At 36.5% G+C, this 23,550-nt stretch overlaps 1 protein-coding gene across 2 annotated transcripts in view; it reads right to left on the bottom strand.

Moving 5' to 3' along the window:
* PLS1 (plastin 1) overlaps positions 1–23,550 on the bottom strand; it is a 109,428-nt gene that overhangs the window by 15,769 nt on the left and 70,109 nt on the right. For both annotated transcript variants that reach the window (XM_057739824.1, XM_057739823.1), the window contains 7 exons: positions 22,322–22,451; positions 17,967–18,099; positions 16,447–16,525; positions 9,125–9,290; positions 8,900–9,042; positions 7,869–7,964; positions 4,610–4,805 (listed from right to left, as the gene is read on the bottom strand). In XM_057739824.1, the coding sequence (XP_057595807.1) occupies positions 4,610–4,805; positions 7,869–7,964; positions 8,900–9,042; positions 9,125–9,290; positions 16,447–16,525; positions 17,967–18,099; positions 22,322–22,451 (943 nt within the window). The remainder of the gene's footprint in view (positions 1–4,609; positions 4,806–7,868; positions 7,965–8,899; positions 9,043–9,124; positions 9,291–16,446; positions 16,526–17,966; positions 18,100–22,321; positions 22,452–23,550) is intronic.

Genomic DNA, 23,550 nt, shown 5'->3' with positions numbered 1-23,550 from the left:
TCACACTGATGATTCAGCACAAAAGGAATCAAGAACTATATTTTAAACCTTTCTGGCAGGTATAAACTGGCCATACATACTTTGCCATGGTTCCTATGATACTACAATCTTTTTAGGGGGAAAAAATCTCTTATTGCCAAAGTCTTTTTTCCCTATCTAGAAAGCCTCCGTTTGCTTTTTAAATGTCTCCAGCTATAGAATCCCTTACTTGATGACTGTGAATTACTGAGCCATGGGTTTTTCTGTTCAGAAAAGTAACAGATAAACTTATACAGCCCTATCTGTAATTATGATTACATGCAAAAGGGATTGACTAAAAATTAATAACACAAACTTTTAGGGTAACATTAGCACATTAAACAGAAATAGAAAAGCTGTACCTTTCCCCACACAGTATCACTAAATTTGTACAGTTTATAGTTTTACACAGCAAAGTGTCTGAGCACAAACTACATTTTAATCACACCAAACAGCAATGAAAAGGAGGGGATTACAAGTAATATAAAAACAAGCAATGAGGGGCTTCCTCAGTTATTTTAGATTGTCCCTACTGAATATACACAAGGGACACAGCCCCCATACAGAGTGCGAAGAAAAAGACACATTCCATCATAGTAAGTCACTAGACCTCTAAGATCACCTCAAGAAGAAACTCCTGCAGGCACTATTGTTTAACCTGTGATTACCTTCCCTGAGCACTCCCTACATAGCAGTGCTTACCCCAGCCATAAGGGAGTGTGTGGGCTCTAGTGTGCCACAAAGTGGGCAGAGAGAGATGGGGGCTCTCTATGCCACGTCTACCTTCTAGTCCTCCCCTGGATTGCAGATGGTCCTAAGTGACCATCTATAAATATTACTGTTTGTTTTTCAGCCAAGTTAGGGGACAATGGAATGGCCTTGCCTACATCTCATCACCAGACTCTTGAAAAAATTGAAACGTTTACACCTCTCATCACTTCTAAGCCACGGGCAAGCCAAGGTTACCATCTGGACTTTGGCTCACGTGGGATCCCCAGGACAATTTGGCACATTTAACCACCTGAGCTCCAGGGGCCCCGTCCTGTGGAGCCATCCCTGCAGTCATCTTCAGACTGAGTGCCACATAGTGTAAACCTGCACACGCAGAACAGAAATCCAAACCTCATAAAATCTAAAAGATTCTCATTTTGTGCCGACTGTTTTTTTCTCATTTTTTTCCGACTGTTCAGGAAATAACCTACCCCCTGTATTTTCATGTGGTTTTCAATACCATTATCTAAAGGCTTTCCCAGAGTCTGCTTTAATTTTTGCTCTATTCAATTACATAGCAATATAATTTCTTGCTGAAAATTTTTTCCCTCTGGTCTGCGTAAAAGGTAACTGATCAGTCTGTTGTTTCTGCCACTGCCATTTTATAATATTTGACCAAGGTAAACTAAATACTCCTAGAACCCACGCTTGCCTTGTTTTAGGAGTTATTAAATAAGTGCAAATTAAATATCTGAATTTTCCTGGAAGTGACATAAATATAACCATTTTATGATCAACAGCTCGATGCATGTGGCTTGGGTTTACCTTTTAGTTGTTTCTCTGTTACATTCTGTTATATTGCTACATATATAAATTTTTTTCTAGTAATTAGAGAATTTATTTAGGAAAATCCAAATTATGTTTTAAGATTACAAAAATTGATAATGTAACAATAGTTTAATTTTTACTTAAAATAACATCCAATTTCTGCTGAACTTCATGATACATGAATATTTTAAAAGACACTAAATTTTGATTGAGTTCTGAAACTATTATAAATTTCAGTGTTTCATATTTCTTCCTATTGTTCTAAACTAATTATATCATTATTTTAATTTTTGATACCTGGAAAGTAAAACAGATTTTATACGTGAGCATTTATTTATCTAGTACCATTTCAGGTTGTCTTGGTAAATAAATACTCAAAGCCAGAAGCACTATGCATTTGTGCAAGAGCCACGGTAAAGCATTACAAAAACATATGTATTCCAGATTGGAAATTTTGTCTGGATTTCAGCAATCTTAGAAGTAAAATCTTAATTGCTGACATAAAAGAGAGAAAGAACTATATATAAAACATTCCGTTCATTTTCAGGGTCAAACTGACACTGCAATTGATAAAAGTTTCAGAGAAAATAACAAAAACATTAAAAGTAGGCTACTAAGAGGAAAGAAAAGGAACATATATTGAACACTCACTACATGTGCTAAGTAATGTATTAAGTGTTTTCCTCGTCCTGACCTGACCATTATTGAGCACACGCAGTATGCTAAACTCGTTCATTCATGAAAGGTCATTTTAACTTGCTCTGCAATTCTTCAAAATAAGTATTATCAGCCCTGTTTTATATATAAGAAAACCAAGGCTCACAAAGGTCACTCAGTTATTAAATGGTGGTACCATGATTTGGACAAAGTCTAATTCTGTGGTCTCTGTATTTTCTATCACCACAAATGAATTCTGAGATGGTCTCTCTATACGTGACCCACATATTTGGCTCAATTTAAAATGAAGATTTAATATTTAATTGGGTTTTTAATTTTTTTAATTCCATGCAGATAAAATTATTTGCCAATGAGGACATACTAATATATGAATATGGGATGTGATAAGTCAAGCTTCAAATTTCATAAGGATCTACAAAAACAAATGTACAGAAGAAAAAATTCCAGTGACAGTCAAAGTCAAATTCATTTTTGGCAGATGTATCAGGACATACATATGTTCTAAATAAAGATGACTGATAAATATTTCCCATAGTATATTTTTATATAAATAAAGTAAATACTAATGGAAATATTTAGCAATCCTATTCACACTGAAAAATTCCAAAAGCATGCTGAACGCTAGCAAAAGAATTCAAACGTGACAAATAGAAGAGCGAGCAAGTTGGAAAAGATATCTAGCAGGCATTCAGTGACTATAAAAAGCAGATCATTTTTAATATGCCACTCTAAACAATGCCTTCTACTGTAAGACACAGAGGAATTTTGAAATTTTCCAGACTGATAAAAATATGTCTCTTTTTTAAATTTTTTAAAAGTTCTAATCCCTCACCCTAAATTTTTCTGCTGAAATATCAACACTTTTTAATCTATCTTACCTCTCAGTTACATATCTATGTAGTGAATACAATCTTTTTTGTACTGAACCTCAGTAAGAGTGAATTAATCATATTTCTCAAAGAACATATTTGTTAAATCTGAAACTACTTTCATTAATCAAAAAGTTGTAATTATAAACTGACCAGGACATGGGAACTCTGATTGTGGCAAAGAGAAAATGAAGCTGATTTCTCACTCTGTCTCACTGGAGAAGAAGGGAATAAGGTGGGTGATGTGAGAAAATGACCATAGCAGTATCAAGTTCTCCCCACCAGGAAGAATCCCCACCTGAGGACCAACTTCTCCAAACCAGGGCGACTGTCAAGACTATTTTCAGAGTGGCCCCTACCTCTGACAACTGCCACCACTGCCACCACTGATTTTACTCTTAGTTCTGGTACTAATGTGGGTTTTAGTATCCTTGTGAGTACGAGGATGGGAAAAGAAAAGGAGACAGGCTGAAACAGATATGGAGAAAGAACTAGACACTGAGAATGTTTTTGTCATTATAACGATTCATATATTGTAAGCTTCAATGACATTTAGTAAATGCAACTACTTAAGTAATACAAAATGATCTATGTTATAGAATCTAAATAGATCCTGTAAAAGATTACTTGAGATAAAAGATAAGTTTGTTTATTCACAGCAAAGGGATAAAGGCTTTACATCAAATCATGAAATCCAATTGTCAAAACTGATTTCTAATGTGTTTACAACTATACTGTTCCATCATTACAGAAGGCAAATGAGGTGGAGAGTTTACGTAATCAAGTCTTGCTCTGCTGTTCTAATTAGGTTTCATTTGTGTTTCTTGCTTATCACCATTCATTCTTTAGGCATATTAAGACAGAAAAAAAAAGACACAACATGAACAATGCAAAAAATAAATACCAACCCAGATAGAAAGAATAAACAGTACTAATAAAAAGAACATTCAAAATGAACATATTTATAGAGTATAGAAAAGTACTAAATACAGTACCTACATTAGGAGGGGTCAAATCTGCATTTCATGAAGCAAAACAGGAAAGTATTATAAATTATAAGACAGATAACAATAGCCCACACACAACACAAGTAATGAACATTGTAAATTTTTTCATGTACACTAAACACATTAAAAAGAGAATAATACTGGAGTCAAACTGTAGCTTTCAAAGGAGAAAAAATCTACAAATAATTATTTTTTCCAATAGCTATAATTCATTGTCCATATTGGTGGTGGAATGTTATGTGGCATTTAAGAGAATATTTTAAGTGTATGATGGTTTTCACTAAACTCTTATGGAGAAATGACAAATAGATTTACCTCAGCATTCTTTTTTCACCAAAATGAAAAATGACTTTCTTTAAGTTGAACTTTTTAATGGTTGCACACGCCTACACACAGTAAACTTCGTCTTCCCACCACAATCCCCTACCTGACAGTGAAACGGGACAACACCCCAAAAAGATACACACAGTGAATCAATTAAAGACAGGAAAAGCATACCTTCCAATAAATTCATATCGATGTCACTATTTTCAGGCTTGTGTAGGCTTGGGTATGTGTTAAACAGATTAGCTACAAAAGCTAAATTAAGTTTAGGATTGCCTGAAACCACATCTGCAGGAGTCACAAACTGTCTGCAGCCCAGTTTATCTGCTTCTTGAAGCATGAACTCAGCACGCTTCAAGTCATTTTTCTCCTAAACAATGAAATAAAATAAAAATGGTCAAGATTAAACTTTTTATTGGCATGATTTTTAACTCATATACATATTTGTAAGCAGCTGCTTTTCTGGAAATATATCAAATAATGGCTCAAAAGAGGATCAGAATGTGCAGGAATTCCAAATTAACTTCCCCATTTCTTTTAAATCAGTGAGAAGAAGTCTCTGAGTTTTCTTGCTGGGGTCGGAGGAATATTTCACCCTCACTGCTGAAGTACTCAACAAAACTCTCAAATATTGCATCAGTAAGCTTCTACTGGCTGCATTACAGGTAACTTGTTTAAGGCCATATATCAGAATGCTTTCTGGCTAAGAGGCTTAGTTGTTTCACCCTTTCTATTCTGATATTTCCAGTAGACTCTTTTCTCAATGAAAAACAAGTTGGGATACATATAAAAATATTAAAATCAGTAGGAACAGCACTTTTCACAATTGCAAAACCCTAGAAATAAACAAAATGCTTATCAACAGGAGAGAAGATGAAAACTGTGAAACTGCATTAGATTTACACAATGACATATAACAATATGAGTGACTCAGTAATATATGTTCAAAATAAGTACTGAAAACTTGAGTACATGATAAACGTTATATGAAGTTAAAAAGTAAAATAAATTTTGTAGAAAACAAACTTATGGTTACCGGGGGATAAGTGGGCAGAGGTATAAATTGGGAGATTGGGATTGACATATACACACTACTATTTATAAAACAGATAACTAATAAGGACCGACTGTATAGCACAGGGAACTCTACTCAATACTCTGTAATGGCCTATATGGGCAAAGAATCTAAAAAAAGAATGGATATATGTATATGTATAACTGATTCACTTTGCTGTACACCTGAGACTAACACATTATAAATCAACTCTCCTCCAATAAAAAGTTTTTTTAAAGTAAAATAAATTTAATTTTGTAAGAAATGCATTTGGTTAAAAGAAAACTATAGCAAAAGAAAGGTAAAAGAACAATAAACATAAGATTCACGATGGTGATTATCACATTAAGGGGAGGCAGAGAGATGGGACAGGGACGAACTACACAGCTAAATACAGACACGTCAAATTCTCAGCTTTCGTGTTGGATTGAGGGCTTGTATGAACTTGTTACAATTTCAATACAAGCAAACAACTACCAAACAAAAATAGTGGGACATGCCTAGACCCATGATGAGTGTATCATGACCAAGGATTATGACTTATCTAATTCTGTGCTCCAGAGTTGTAAATAAAATGTAAATGAAATCAGAGAAAGCAATAGGTTCAATGCTATTAAACAGCAATAAAAAGCTCCTCAGATAGATGTGAACAAATCACACTATGTGGACCTTAGTTAGATATTAATTCAAATAAGTTATAAAAAGAAAATCTGACATTTATGAGGCAATAGGAAATGTCAACACTGACTAGTTATTTTGATGATATTACAGATTAGTGTTAATTTTTTAGGTATAGGGTGTTATGGTTATATTTTTAAAGGGTCTTTATCTTTTGGAAATACATATTGAAATACTTATTGATGAAATGATATTATGTCTAGGATTTGCTTCAAAATAATACAGAAGAGGAAGTAAATAGGTAATAAGTGAAGAAACAAGACTGACCATGAGTTGATAGTTGTTGAACCTGGGTGATGGACACATGGTAGTTCAGTATACCAAGTCTGTTCACTTTTGAACAGGTTTGAAACTTTCCCTAAGTTTTTTTAAGTTCCTAATATTTGGACTTAAGCTAATTTGCAAATTTTGCAATACTGATTTTTTAGATTTTATAATGTGAAATATAATTAATTAGTGATGACTCAAGTTGCCTTTAAAACTAAATATTCTGGACATTACACTTTAAGTACTTAACAGATTTGCATACAAAGTATAATCTGACCAGATTTTAATGTTTAGCTAGCACCATCCCTGGTATTTACAACTTTTGCTAAAAGAATGGGCTTCCTAGAAATGTGTTAGATGGGTCAGGATTTGTATCAGTCCTTCCTACACCATAAATACTAGGAATTGCCATCATTTGCTTTGTGTATTGCCATATATAAGTTGGAAGCACTGATCATCAATTGCTTAGAAACCTAACAAGAGCCTGTTGCTCCCTTTTCTTGCACACAGCTGCAAAAGCTGTGCACAGCTTTTTGTGTGTGTGACAGCCACAAAAGCACCCTGGTGAGTTCCAGTGATGCTGCACCAGGGAAATATGGGTGTAGGGTTGATTCCACACATACTCAAGGTCAGCATTCTGCAATTCCCTTTCTTCATTCATGACCGCCAGATGGCTTAGCATGGAAATTTGGAGCCTAGGGCATGAAAAATAACTTCTGAAAAGCAAAGAGCCAAGGTTTTTTGTTTGTTTGTTTTGTTTCATCTTTGACTGCGTTGGGTCTTTATTGCTGCACACAGGCTTTCTCTAGTTGTGGTGAGCAGGGACTACTCTTTGTTGTGGTGCATGGGCTTCCCATTGCGGTGGCTTCTCTTGTTGCAGAGTATGGGCATGCAGGCTTCGGTAGTTGCAGCATGCAGGTTCAGCAGTTGTGGCTCACAGGCTCTAGAGCACAGGCTCAGTAGTTGTGGTGCATGGACTTAGTTACTCTGCAGCATGTTGGATCTTCCCAGACCAGGGATCGAACCTGTGTACCCTGCATTGGCAGGAGGATTCTTAACCACTGCGCCACCAGGGAAGTCCCAGAGCCAAGGTCTAATGAAGGGCTGAGGATGCCACTAGGGAATGCTGCCTGTAGAGAACTATACTTTAAATATGACTATACTCACTAGTCAAATTCATAGAGATGCAAAGTAGGACAGTGGTTACCAGGAGCCTGGGAGACAGAGGAATGGGGAGTTATTGTTCAATGGATACAGACTTCACTATGTGATACGGAAAAAATTTTAGAGAGGGATAGTGGTGATGGTTGCACATAACGCAAATGTGATTATTGCCATTGAGCTGTACACTTAAAAAATGGTTAAAATGGAAAGTTCTATGCTATGCATATTTTATCAAAAATTTTTTAAATTTTAACTAAAAACTGTACTCACATTAAATCCTGAAAGGTCAATGGCAATGGCAGGCCCATCATCCCGGTCACCTTTAGGTGCAATCTGATTAAGCAGATGAAAATAGGCTCTTGAATCCTTTAAGAAAAGAAACAAAATAGAATTATAAAAATGAATAAAATCACCCTTGGATTTAGAGGAAAAAGTACTCAAATAGAAGAAACTGCCCTCATCTCAAAGAATGGAATAATAACTTAGTAACCTTTACTTATTACTTACAGGATCCTGAGTGCACTGCACTGTTTCACACTTCAGAGCTTCTAGCAATCCTGTTTTCCACCTCAGGCTTCTAGCAACACTGTTTCCTACACCTGGAAGGCCCTTCCCCACCTCTTTCACTTGTTTACACTCCTAAGCAACAGCAGCAGTTAAGATCAAGGTCAAGTTTCCTTGACAAATCTCTTCCAGTGGGGAGGGAAGTGTTTCAAGCTACTTTGGTTCAGACACACACCTGAAGACCTCCTTTTGTCTGCTGATTCCCTATGCCCTCAGATACTTTGGTTTCCTCTTAGCTGGTTATTGAAAAAGTGGAAGTAAGAGCATTAAACTGGTCAAGCCCACAAAGGCCTCTAGTCTAGCAAACTCTAGTAATTCTCAGTCCAAATGAACAGTCTGACATTCTCATTATAATCTAGTCCATCTGTGGCATATAAAATGGGAAAGGATACTATCATCAGCTAATGCTAGCATCTCTTTCCTCTCACAACCAGTTGTATTTCTTATTAAAAGCCAATAAACCAGTTTTGGTTTTTTTTAGTAAAAGATTTTGTGATTATAAGTGGGGGATCCACCTCAGACAGAGAAATGCAAAAATTTCATTTTCTACATTGTGTGCTTGTGAATTAAGTGTCAATTCAAATTTAAGGCTGTGATTGAAGTTCTACTTTTTCTTTGTTTAATAAATCACAGCCATAATGCAAAAAAGGAAAAGAAAAAATTAAGTCTGAACTCCTTTTGTTTTTGACATTCTACATCCTTTTTTATGTCACAGATTTGACCATTAAAATATGAACCTTAATGTCCTGGCTGAAGTTGCTGATGGTGCGCCATCCTGCATTGGTCAGATGGTAATTCACCCATCGCAGCAGTAATTCCTCTGGAGAAAGCTTCATCAGCTCTTCTAGATCCTCACCTTCCTTTAGCAGTGCAATCAGAGCTGAGAGGGAAAACAGTGAAATATAAACTCTTCCCATGGTAAGTATATGTCAAAGAAAAGTAAATATTTTTGATGACCTTACCTTCATTCCTGGAAATCTCAATATCAGCAAAAAGACCAACTTTGATGATCTGCCAGAGAAGTCCCAAGACCAAGTGAGGTTTTCCTTCTTTGAGATCCTGTGCACCAATGTTGACCACTGTGCAACCAATGGCTGAGGCGGAATTCAGGGCGAGGTTTAAATTTTCCTGAATTGCCACAAAGAAAAATACACGTGAGAAAGTACTTTCTAAACTCTTATCAACAAGTTGTGAAGGTAAATAAAACACGATGGATGGTGAAACTTCCCATTTTTTAACATAAGTCGTACTTATATCACCTCTATATGCCAATGACTTTCAAAGCTGTATCTCCAGGCCACACTTCCTCCCAGCCCCCACTCTAAGCTCTGCACCTATAAACACACTTGGTTATGTCTACCTGGATCTTTCATAAGTATCTCAAACTCGACATGTCCATAACCAAAGCAATTTTCTGGCCATGCTTCTCCACTCTTCCTTTAATCCTCTGTTAAAACTGGCTTCTCCTCTATTTCCTGACTTGGTTGATAGGAAGAAAGAAGCAAGAAGGAAGGTTGGTCCTAAGTCAGAAACCTGAGCCGAATCCTTGTTCCTCTTGCCTCTCATATCTGTGATTTCTGTCAATTTCACCTTCTAAATATCTCTGGAAACTGATGGTGTCTGTCTTCAAGTTTCTTAATTCCTTCTGAACACCCATGCTCAGACTTACTCTCTACAATCCACCCTCCACAATACCCTGTGACCTTTGGAAAATATGAACCTGATGGCATTCCCTGGCTTTAAAACCCTTCAAATGTTCCCCATCATTCTCACTATCTCCTCTCACTCGCTCTGTTCCAGCTCTATAGGGCCTTTGAACTTGCTCTTCCCCTTGCCTGGAACACACTTTCCTCAAGTATCCACAATTCCTTCAAGACTGCTCAAATGCAACAAATGACTTTCTCTGATTATCCTACACAAAATAGCAAGCATCACCACATCCTTCGCTGGCATTCATTATTCTTTATTTTACTCCTTATATAATATCTGACATATTACATAGTTATATATTATTACATCATCCCCAGTTAGAGTATGAGCTCTACTTATGACAACAGAGGAAGAACTCCTACAACTCAACAACAAAAAATCCAAACAACCTGATTAAAACATGGGCAAAGGACAGGAAATTTCTCCAAAGAAGATATCAAGTGGCCAGTAAGCACGTGAAAAGATGGATGAACACAACTAATTATTAGGGAAATGTCAATCAAACCCACAAGGAGATACCACTTTACACCCATCAGGATGTCTATTATTAAAAAAAACAAACAAATAACAAGTGTTGGAGAGGATGTGGATAAATTGGAACCCTAGTACATTTTTAATGGGAACGTAAAATGGTGCAGTTTCTGTGGAAAACAGTACAGCGATTCTTAAAAAAATTAAACATAGAATTACCATGTAAATCCACTTCTGGGTATATACTCAAAAAAATGCAAGCTGGGACTCAAGCAGGTATTTGTACACCCATGTTCGTAGCAGCATTATTCACGAAAGCCAAAAGGTGGAAACTACCCAAGTGACCATCCACAGATAAATACACGTAAAACATGGTATAGATACACAAGAGAATATTATTCAGCTTTAGAGAAGAAAGGAATTCTGACCTATGCTGTGACAAGGATGAATCTTGAAGACATTATACTAAGTGAAAAAGCTGGTCACCATAAAAATCAACTATTGTATGGTTCGACTTATATGAGGTACCTAGAGTAGCCAAATTAGTAGAGACAGAAAGTGGAATGTGAGAGCCAGAGGATGGGGGAGTGGAGAATGGGCAGTTATTATTTAATGGGTATAGAGTTTCAGTTTCGGAGGATGAGAAGCGTTCTGGAGAGGAATGGTATTGATGAATGTATAGCAATGTGAATGTATTTAATGCCACAGGACTGTACACTTAAAAATGGTTAAAATGGTAAATTTTATGTTATGTGCATTTTACAACAATGGAAAAAAAAAAAAAGGAAAAAAAGCCCAGAGCCATCTTGAAGGTGCTCTCTATGGCCAAATCTGGGACAATTTCAGCTCCCGAATAATCAAGCACAGTAATGAAGTAAGTAAGCCATTGGAAAAAGTAGGAATTCCTGAGTCCATATCAATGACAGAGAGGGAGTGAGGAGAGAGAAAGAAGAGGGGTCTTTGGGTCACAGAAGAATGCCAAATAATAAAGGACTGGTAAATGTGGAGAAGTGTTGGAGTTGAAAAAAAACATAATTTTGTAACCATCATGGTAAAGACTAGGTTAGGAAAGAATCATCAGTGCATACTAAATCTAGGGGAAAATCCTATTAAGAAGCAGAATATCTGCATAGCCTTCAAGCGCTTCCCGATGGACTGCTTATTAGTTGCAAGGGAGAAAAGGAAAAGAAAACAGTAATTATACAGTGGAGAAACTGGGCAACATGTTAATTTGATAAAAACTAACATCAACTAGAAGAGACATAGATATCTTGTGCCTCTAAATATAGACATTTATAAACTTGATAACTATACTGTGGTAATATAAGAAAAATCCTTGTTCTGAGTAAAAGTATGCTAAGGAGGTATGTAACTTATCCTCAAATAGTCCAGGAAAAAATGTCGTATACACACGCGTACACACGATAGAGAGAGCACAGATTTTAAAGTGGAATAAACCACTAACAAGGACCCAGGTAAAGGATGTATGAGTGTTTTTATACAGTTTTTAGTTTTGCACCTTTTTTAAATTTGAAATTATTTTCAAATAAAACTAAAAAAAGGGTAACTCAAAGTTTTTTTAAATCCAAACATGCCATTAATTTTAATCTAAAAGCTTAATTGAAGGTAATATTTATTTAATATTAATTAATTTTTCCTTCAGTCGTCATCTATCAATGCTGTACCAGTGACCAGAAACCCAAATGTACAGAAAAATAACAACCAAAAAACCACAACAAAAAACAGTTTGGGACAACACAAGGCAGCAAATTGGAAAAGACAATGAATTGGAAAAATTGAGTTACCTTTTAGATTTTTTTTTTCTATTCCCTCCTCAAATTTATTCCCTAGAAATAACAAATGCACAGTAGGTACTGATGGCATTTTTCCAATCATCTTTTCACCTTTTGGAAAGACATGGAGGCCTGTTTGCCACTAGGCCTTGTTTTCTTGGCCATTTAATGCTGATAATCAATACAGTCAGACTTTTAAGTCACCAAAGATAAGAAGAGGTAACGTTAAGAGCTAGGGGATTTGTTGTTAATTGTGTTTGATTTGCTTTTGGGAAAAGGTAGAGACTGTCTTTTCCTCTTTTATTTCTACAGTCCATGTTTGGGTGGGGCCAATGCTCCCACAGCTTGTTTAAATTTTTATGTTTACCAGCCAGAAGTTACACAAAGCTTTGCAAAGCACCGTGATTATTTCAGTGGCTTCCTCTTGCAGTGTGCTGAAGCAATTTATCTTGCTGGGCTCCAAGTAAATAGCTGTATCTCTTGGGATTCAGTCACGGGTAATTAAAGTAAGCATTTGGAATTAAATTATTTTTGCAGTGATATTAAGCAATATTCATTTAAATACATTCTCCCAAAAGAAGGCAGAACCAGAGAATCCTTCAGTATATTTACAACCTAAATAAATAGGATAAATATGAAAATATTATTAGTAAATTTCAAGTATTTTCTAAATATTCAGAAGATTTTTTCATACCTTCAGATATGTTTAATTACCTTAAATCTAATCAATATAACTTTCAAGAGACAGTCTGCCAATTTACGCTAGACCAGTAATATTTTTCTCTCTTCCAAGAACATAAAGGATGTTTGCTCCAGTTGTGATTCCCCAGAATGCATTTAGCTGGGGAAAGAACTGGACTGAAAATTATCCCAGTAATATTGTTATTCTTGCAATGACTCATTACACTGACAACATGGTACTGTGGCCAAAAGAAATACGTAATTTCACCAAATTGACTGTAATAACTGGTGAGAACCAAAACTTTCCACTGCTTCTCTCAGCCTGGACAGTGGCAAGGAAACCACACCTTAACATGTCTTTGCACTTATTTCTCTGTTTTCACTGGCAAGACTTTATTCCTCCAGGAGAAGAAGGCAAAACATATGATTGTTCATTGCAGCCACTACTTGTAAGACCTGTCAACTCCTCAGTGGAAAACATCAATCGACAGTTAATACTCTAAAAGATTCTTTAACTCACTCATCTTGAAATCCTCCCCTTACAATTTCCACCAAGCCTCATTGTTGTATCCTGATCCTTACCCAGTCTCTCTCTTCCCCTTTCCCACCCACCTTAGACCACAATTACAAATCTCCAACTCTAACCTCAGCTTGAAGACACTGCCACAGGTTTGCAGGTGGTGTTTTCTCTTACTGCTGTAAGCAGTAAAACTCTGCTTTGTCTTATCAACAGATTATGTTGGTGATACATGGAGAATTGGCTTTTGATGTTAGTTTTATTCAAAAATGTTAACTTTACAAGTATAGTAAATGACTTACAAGTAATTGGCCAAAAACGGATTGAAAATAAGGAGCTAAAATGTGCTTCTTCAAATAAATGGTACTTTCTAATTGGTAAATACATTATCACCATACTGGTACTGAGGGAATGGGATGACCACTATTGTCTAGAGCCGCTTCTAAAGAACAAGAAGTAACAGGAGAACCCTGTATAGAAGTTGCTCTCTAAGTCCTAACATGGACAACTGCCCTGAGTGCTCAACCTTCCTTCTGAAGAGCAGTGTTGGTGGGGATAGACGAGGACAGTGGGGAACCTCCAACAACTGAGATATAAGAGAGGTGTTGTTCTTCCTTGCGTTTCAGTGTCCTAATCTGTAAAACAGGATATCTTATCTTACAGAGATATTAACAAAAGACTCAAGCAAACATGGCAGTTTATCATGGATAAGCCATCCATCCTCTCCCATCTTTTTTGTGTATCAGTGAATTGTCTGTATTTAATACACAGCCCACTTTACCAGGCAGAAAAATTTACACTGCTGTGTTAGATGCATTCTCATGTCCCTTCTATTTTGATTAACTATCCAGTTCTTTACTAACAATCTCAAATAGGGACTGCAAGTTTTCTTTTAATTCATACCACTTTGCAAATTTTCACTTCCAATAAAGCTTCAGTTCCAGATGAATCCACTTTTGTGAATGACTTTTTTAGAGGGCTGTGCTATACACTTATCAGGTCAGTAAGGACAAAGGCAGTATTTGTTATTCAGATTTCATCCTTATTTTACATACCATCACTTTTACTCCACTTGTAAGGTCCAAATGAGACTTATGCTTTCCCTACTTAAACTGTAATTGAAATTAAGGTCATATGTGTGTGTACATTTGTATACATATGTAAGTGTACAGTATATACATACACACCTTGTATACATGTGAGTATATCAATTGCAATGGATTTTTCACATTTGCAAGGAACAGATTCAATCCCCTATACCTACTCTTGTGTTAGTTTCCTGACTTTTAGGTCCCTAAAATCATTGCCATCTGTTTTTCAGACTTATTCACATAATTATTTTTTCTTTCAATAATGATAATCAAAAGAATGTAGCTCAGTAACACATTGGGTAGAAAGAGAGATGACAAAGTACCCAAAATCACAAATGAGTCCTGCTCTTAGCTACTTGATCTCTTTCCCTTGCTTTCATAGTTATTGTATGTCATTTTCATCCTTTTATACTTCTCTCTTTCATACATCATGATACTTTATAAACCTATCACCATGAAGTGAAAAACTATATTATCACACTCTTTTACAAATGAATTAGGCTTCTTTGAGATAAAGTTTCATGGGAAACTGATAGCTTTCTAGCAGATCTATTCCCAGAGCTCTAACATTACTGAATAAACAAAGCAGATTTAATAACCACAGTAACACTTTGCCCCTTCTCAGAGGACTGTCTTTTCTCATTCTACATTAGTACACTTTTTCAAGCATCCTAGAGACCTGGACTATTACCCCTTGGAAGAATGCTATCTCTAAAAATAGAAATATAAAAGACTTAGCCCCTCAGACCCATCCTATAGTTACTGCAAAATAGTTACAGAGCATTTTTTATTTTCTCTAATGCCCTGCATATAAGTATTAAAGGTAAAACCAGACAATTAATTTACACAATAGTAAAAAATGTTGCATTTCAGATTCAGGGCCATAAAAATTGTGTGACACATGTATTCTAAAAATAAGATGTATATGAATATTTTCAACAATGATAGATATTAGAAGAAACATCCTGACACATGATATGAAAGAAAATGAACTTCTGGCAATTGCAATCAGAAAGGGGCTTCTTCAAGAATGGTAGTTTCTGATAGAAACATGCAACATTATTGGAAAGTGGGGGTCAAGAAAGCCATGTTAGTCAACAGTCAATTCTATACTTCCCAAGGATGACAGGAAACAGGAGGATCCCTTGGATAGTCTGACACTAACCACGTACCACTGCTCTAAGGTCATAGCTTCCTTACAGAAGAGACTTAATAACCTTAGCACAATCAAGAATTATACCTGCCAATGGAAACAAGGAAACAGCTTAGCAGGAGCTCACTTTTAACAGCTACAGCTGTGAGGAGCACAGTAACTGAGTTTCCTATTACTATCACCACATGAGAGTAGCTGTATAGCATGGTGATGAAAAGGATGGGCTCTGGAGCTAGACTACTGGGGTCAGATCCTGGTTCCACCACTGTGTAACCTCTCTGTGCCTTGTTTCTTCATCTGTAAAATCGTAGTATCCACCTTATCTTAAGGCTGCTGGGAGGAGTCAAAGGGATAATTCATGTGGTGTGTTTAGAACAGTGATTGGTACCTAGTATGTACTCAGTAGATACTGATATTCCCCTAGTGATCCAGAGATTTTGAGGGTAAAAGTGTGGTGACTATAAATTTCTGGGCTTTAACAAGATCTGAATGGAGAAGCTGACTACAGAACAATCTAATACAGAGAGAAGAGCTAAAATTTTGTGAAATGGTAAAACGTGGTAAAACTAGGGAGTATCCTTGTCTCAACCAACCAACAAAAACATTGGCATCAAGCAAATATTAAAAATAACTCAATAACTACAATAACATAATACGAATACTATTAGCTTAAGTTTCATCCAACGCACTCTGAATCTTAATTTCGTCATTAAAAAATGCAGCTGAATTTTTACTTAGTAAAAACCTAGTTTTTATAGGAAACCAAAATTATGTTAAATCAAGGGTTTTGCCTGAGACTAAAGCTCTATTAATAAGGTGTCCATGATCCTTACAGTAACATGATTACTAGCAAAGGACAAATACTTACAGAAATAGTGAAAGGGGTGAGCTTCTTATTAATGGCTCTTTCATCAATTGTATCTGGTTCAGATAAGTTGATCATTTTGCTAAAGAAAAAATGGGAATAATTTACTTTAAGACTCCCAGAAATGTTTTTATTAATAGTTTATTTTTGTAAGTAGACAATAAAGTTAAATTTTGAAAAGCAATAATCCATTTCTTTGAAATATTATAATTCATGTCAGGGACTTAATTTTTTAAATCTAAGAAATATTCCCTAACCTAAAACAAATTCATCATTCACTGCCATTCTAATCTTAGCATTTCTTTCTAATTGTTTTCAAAAAGTCTTGTATTTTCTTTATGTGAATCTTTCCTTTATCTCATTTAATGATCATCAACATTCAGCAGCCTGAAATGTAGAACAAAAAATCCTCAAGAAGCCAAATTTCATAAAGTGGTAACAACAGCGTTAAAATTACTGTCGTTGCAGAAAGATGAAGAGGCAGAGACTTGGTCTAAAATTTCAATAATTCAAACATTTTAAAATAAACATATAAATTTTATCTCTGCATTTTAGAATACACTTTGTATTTTAAAATAAAGGTAAGAAAATACCCATTCAATTCATAATAGGAATTTCCTCTGAAGGTCAGAGGAAGAGATCAGAATTGTAGGCAGAATTCAAGGTATATTTTATATGTAATGTCCTAAAAACTAATATCCCATACTCGTGGATAGTTTTTTCTCTTTAAGTGAAAAACACAGAAAAAAGACTGAGGAAATGTGTCAGAATACCAATAATAGCTATTTATGGGAGCCAAGAATATTTGTGGTGGTTATTTTCTTCTTTGAAAGTTTTCTGTATTTTTATAAACTTAAAAAAATAAAAGACCTCTGCTTTGTACAAAGAAGTATGCTGGGACTTTAGTACACACGACAAGGACAAAGACATGCCCTTAGCGAGTTTACAATCTAGTGAGCAGAAACAGGTTGCAAAGAGCCACGGATACGACAAGATTGAATTAAAATGTTTATCTGATTTAAGCACAAATGAGATATATAGTTCTGTCATATTTCCTCATGTTCCTGTCCTAGTCAATGATCAACAGTCCCTTATTGAGAAATGAAAAAAGAAACCAGGGGGAATTCCCTGGCAGTCCAATGGTTAGGACTCTGTGCTTTCACTGCCAGAGGGGGCCAGGTTCAGTCCCTGGTCAGGGAACTAAGATCCCTCAAGCTGCGTGGCATGTCTGAGGAGGGGGGCTGGGGGTGGGGAGGGAGACCATGAACATTATTAAATGCATCAGAGGAGAAACTCAAAAGTTTCCTAGCATCATTAAGGAAACAGATGAAAAAGATACCAAATAAGAGACTGCGTTTGAAGGAAAAATGTTGGAAAACATATAGTACTTACTTTTCTATGCAATATAAAAATCTGCAGACTATGTACCTACTTGTTAACTAATTTCAAAAGCCAGTGGATTCACTGAATGCTCTCCAATGGACAGTAAGAACATAGCTCCCTTAACCCAATGCTCAACTCACCAAAGAAGGATGCCATCGGCAAGTGATTTGAAAAGACTGCCATCGTTGGGATTCATGGGTATGAGATGCTTACAGTCAGGGTCATCCTCCAGGGCTTTGTTTATCCAGTTAACAAAAGCCACTTTTTCTTCCTCTGAAAACAGAAAATCTTAGTTGGCATACCTCATTTCACAAAATTAATTACACTGCAAAAACATAATTTTAAATTTCTGTTCAAAAATAATAAATGCCAATTTTAAAAACTCTACTGAAACATTAAAGAGTTTAAGAGGGCTTAGGTTTAAAGAGAAACGGGAATTCATTCTGCTTTTTTCATCTGATGTATTAGGGAAGAATAAAGCATATAGCTTAAATGAGCACAATAAATATTTGGTTTGATTCTAAAATCTTTCCAAATATATATTGCTTTTGAGAGCTCGTGGATCAGGAACCAAATATAAGAGGTCAGATTACACACATACACACATGCACGCACACACACACCTATGTGCCAGGGCGGGGGGGGGGGGGGACACAAGAAACAAATAACCACAGCAATAAATTCCACCTCCCTTCAAAAACCCTTCACAGAGTTGTGATTTGGAACTTACGACAGAAATGCTAGTTTTAATCAAGAGTTATTTGAATGAATAAAAGAGCTCCATTTCTGTGGAATTTCTATTGTAAGAAAACGGACACATCTAGACACCAGTACTCTCAGCCATCTTCATCCTCAACTTCTCAACCCGTGGCTTCTAGCAGAGGAACAGTGATCTTTAGTTAGAAAGAAACTGCAGGGCTATGCAGTGTGGAAAATAGGAAGGAATTTAGTGGAAAAAATGGTCTACTGCCTTATTATGTTCTGTAAATATAAAAATCATTTAACAATCTAAAACTTAAAAGAAAATAATTCCCATCACAGAGTAGCTGCCCCTTCTCTTTATTGCCCCAATTCCTAGAACTAGGTAATTTTCCTAAGGGCATATTTGGCAGGTACCCCCAAATTTAATCCATCACACACACACACACACAGAGTCAATAAAGACATAAACATTTACTTTTGTACATATCATTATCTGCCTTCTTAACTTCTTGCCTCACTATACATAACTCCTTAGGGACTGAGAATCTATGGATTTAAAGATCACTAAGATACTGTACCTCCCATCAAGGAATTTTTAAGGTAAAGATAAAACAGATATACAGAGAAATGCAACAAAAGGGACATAAGCATACCCCAAGAGAGAGACAAGCAATGTTTCAGGAAATTTAAAGAAAGAATCATTTCTCATTACGTTGATCAAGAAAAGGCTTTACAGAGAAGGTACTATTTGAAAGATAGATTTGTAATAGGTGTAGATGGTCAGAGAAAGGAAATATGTTCCAGGTATAGGAACCAGGAATGAGACACCACTTCCCAACTACTGGATGGCTGTATTAAACAAAATAGACAATAACAAGTGCTGGCAAGACTGTGAAGAAATCAGAACTTTCATAGGCTGCTCGTGGGAAATGTGGCCATTTTGGAAAGGAGTTTGGCAGTTCTTTAAAATGTTAAACACAGAATTACCAAAAGATCACTCCTAGGTATATACCTAAGAGATTTCAAAGTAAATGTCCATACAAAAATGTGTACATGAGTGTTTCTACAGCATTATTCATAATAGCCAAAAAGCAGAAACAACCCAAATGTCTATCAGCTGATGAAAGGATAAACAAAATGTGATATTAGCCACAGAACAGAAATTATTCAGCAATAAAAAAGAATGAAGTATGATACATGCCACGTTTGAAAATATTATGCCAGGGAAGAAGCCTGTCAAGTGAAAGGCCACTACTCTATAATTCCATTTCTATGAAATTTCCAGAATAGGCAAATCTATAGAAATAAAAAAGTAGATAAATGGCTGCCAGAGGGTGGGGATCATTTGTTGATGGACATTTAGGTTGCTTCCATGTCCTGGCTATTGTAAATAGTGCTGCAATAAACATTATGGTACATGTTTCTTTTGGGATTATGCGGAAATGGGGAGTGACTGCTAATGAGCATGGGGTTTCTCTACGGAGTCATGGAAGTGTTCTAAAGCTAGATGGCGGTGATGACTGTACAACTCTGTGAAGATGCTAAAAGCTACTCAACTGTGTACTTTCAAAGGATGAATTCATGGTATCTCAATTATCTCTCACTAAAACTGTTCTTTTTTTCAAAAGCCATTAGACGTTCTATATCTGGTTCTAAATAATGGTTACATGGGTATATTCGTATGGAAAAAACATCCTCCCATATGCTTAAGAATAGGACAGTGTATGCACTTTACTCTGTGCATCTTATACCTCAGTAAACAAGTAAAATAAAAATCTAAGATGACAAACATCAAAAAAGAGGACAGTTACTGTTAGAAGCATGAGGGAGCCACTCAGGGTAATAAAATTGCTGTATTTTGATCTGGTTGGCAGCTGCATGAATGCAATGCAGCTGCATGATATATACACATGTGAAAATTCATTGAGCTGTACACATAAGATTACAGCACTTTGCTAAGTGCATATTATACCTTAATAAAAAGGTTTTTTTTTTAATTTTTTAAAATCACCTTACACCCATCAGAATGGCCATTATCACAAAATCTGGAAACAACAAATGTTGGAGAGGGTGTGGAGGAAAGGGAACTCTCCTGCACTGTTGGTGGGAATGTAAGTTGGTACAGCCACTATGGAAAACAATTTGGAGGTTCCTTAAAAAACTACAAATAGAACTACCATATGATCCAGTCATCCCACTCCTGGGAATATACCCAAAGAAAACCATAATCCCAAAAGAAACATGTACCATAATGTTTATTGCAGCACTATTTACAATAGCCAGGACATGGAAGCAACCTAAATGCCCATCAACAAATGAATGGATACAGAAGATGTGGCATATATATACAATGGAATATTACTCAGCTATAAAAAGGGATGAGATGGAGCTATATGTAATGAGGTGGATAGACCTACAGTCTGTCATACAGAGAGAAGTAAGTCAGAAAGAGAAAGACAAATATTGTATGCTAACTCACATATACGGAATCTAAAAATGGTACTGATGAACTCAGCGACGAGACAAGAAAAAGGACACAGATGCAGAGAATGGACTGGAGAACTCGAGGTTTGGGGGGGCGGGGGGTGAAGGGGAAGCTGAGACGAAGTGAGAGAGTAGCACAGACATATATATACTACCAACAGTAAAATAGATAGCCAGTGGGAAGTTGTTGTATAACAAAGAGAGTTCAACTCGAGGATGGAAGATGCCTTAGAGGACTGGGACAGGGAGGGTGGGGGGGACTCGAGACAGGGTGGGGGAGGACTCGAGGGAGGGAGGGAATATGGGGATATGTGTATAAAAACAAATGATTGAACTTGGTGTACGCCCAAAAAATAATAAAATAAAATAAAAATGAAGAAGCCACTTCATTAGAATGGACAGACAGAAACAGAGTTAAGGAGTAAGTAGTTTCGAAAAGTGGAGCTGGCAGTTATAGGCGACTGCCTTTACCAGTACACTTCCCTGGTGGGAAAAAGTTAGGAAAACATATACAATGGGTAGGAGAAGTGTGAGTATATTGTTAGAGGAAAATCCACTTAGAAAGGAAGAGAATCAAGAGGATAATTAACAGATTCAGATCTCAAAGGAAGAAAGAGGGGGAAAAGTGAGTTTTTGTCAAAAATTTTAATAGTTCCAATTATGTTAACATGAACCAAAGGAACCTGGCCAAAGGCTTTCAGGCCTCTTGATGCTGAGAAGCAAGCTTCGCATGGGGCAAGCCATCTCCTCTTAGGAGTTAATGTCACTGGATTTCCTACTGGGCAACAATCCAGTGATCCTATCAGCTCAAGCAAATCAGCTGCTGTGCTCTACTTGTCATTTGGTTGCTTGATGAAAGATGAATCAGGAATCTCAGCTCCCCAAAATGGAAAGTTCTTGCAATAAACCTCTCCACCATCCCTAAAATAGGTCTCAGGTAAACTCACCTCACCAGTCAGGGCAAAAAATCCATTCCAAGGTCATGATTAAACACATTCAATGCTGAAATGTAAACAACTTCTATTTTGCTGTTTCTAATCTCTGTTGTCCACTGTGCCTGACACACAGTAAAAACTCATTTATTCTTTTTTTATCAGAAATAAGTCTAGGATTTTTCATTCTGATACCTCTGAAATTATGATACATTTCAAATCTGATGGCACTTTATAATTTAGTCTCATTTTCCCTCAATAACACATACAATAATGGTGTGAATTACAACAAATGGCATCCTAGCTTTGATGAAATACAGGACTTGTTGAATGAACCAGTGGCTGAAAGATTAAATTTGGAGCAGGTGGGTGGTTACCTGAATAAGAATGCTGTGTGCCCTCACTGGAAATGGATGAAGTTCCTCCAATAGCAGTAATCCCTTCCCTCTTGTTAATTATTTTTCTGAATGTTTTGCTGATGTCTTTGCTTTTTAATTCTTGCATTAGCTGGAATGGGAGAGAAGTAAAATTGACTCTCCATTAGTTAGCTGTTAAGATCCTTGCAACATAAAGGACAGTTATTTATTTGGAATAACATCAAAATAAATACTAATCAGTTGTTCTTGCACTTACTGTTTGTATACAAAGATAACGCTCATGTCAATTTATAGTAACATGAAATGGACAAATGTTTGCACCCCAACCTATAGTTAAGCTCAAATTGTACACACTGAAATTGTTCGTCTAGACTTGCCAGGATCTTTTGTTCTAAAAAGAATAACTAGCTACATGATGAAGATTTTTAAATGCCCTAGTGAAGATATTTTTCCATCTGAACAGCTCAAATACATACACATTAAAGTCAAGAAGTCAGCTTTTGTATGAAATTACACAACCTTAGAGAGAAAGGCCCTCTGCCAGTCCCTCTGTCAGTGGCCACTCTAGAGCCTGGCTAGTCTGAATTCAATCAGTTCTCCATGCAGCAGCTGGAGCAAGTTTTAAAAAAAAAATGCAAATCTGACCATGTCAATACATACTCTACTATTCCCACATCACTGGCTTCCAATTGCTATTAGGACAAAAACAAAAATCCTACAAGACTCTGATGACCTGACCCTGACTCACCTCTCTAGCTGCATTCCTAACCCTTAACAGCTCCCGCCACACTGATGTTTTTTTCAAGTGCTTGAGAGCATATACCACCCCTAAAGGCACGGAGCCTCTGCACATACTGTCACCTCTGCCTGCCTTGCACATTACTCATTTCCCCCACCCACCCCTTTTATCTGTTTAACATCTTCCTTCAGATGGCAACTCAGTCTTCACAGCATCGGGGACAGTCTTCCATTTCCCTGAATCCCTGAGTTCCCTAACCTCCCCACCAAGTTCAACTCCTCCTACTACAAACTTTTAAGGGACCTGTCCTGTTCTGTCACAGCATTTATCACAGTTATCTTTCACTCCATCTGTGTGATTCTGTCTTCCCCTCCACCTGGAAATTCCATGAAAGCTGGGGCTACATCTCTTTTCGTTCATCACATTACTCAAAGGGCCTGAGTTCCTGGCAAGAAAAGAGCTCAAATATTTGTGAAATGAATAAAGAATA

This window comes from Hippopotamus amphibius, chromosome 6 (assembly GCF_030028045.1).
Source record: "Hippopotamus amphibius kiboko isolate mHipAmp2 chromosome 6, mHipAmp2.hap2, whole genome shotgun sequence".
In the NCBI taxonomy this organism is placed as follows: Eukaryota; Metazoa; Chordata; class Mammalia; order Artiodactyla; family Hippopotamidae; genus Hippopotamus; species Hippopotamus amphibius.
The sequence above is the reverse complement of the archived record's forward strand: the minus strand, read 5'-3'. Positions and strand labels throughout refer to the sequence as shown.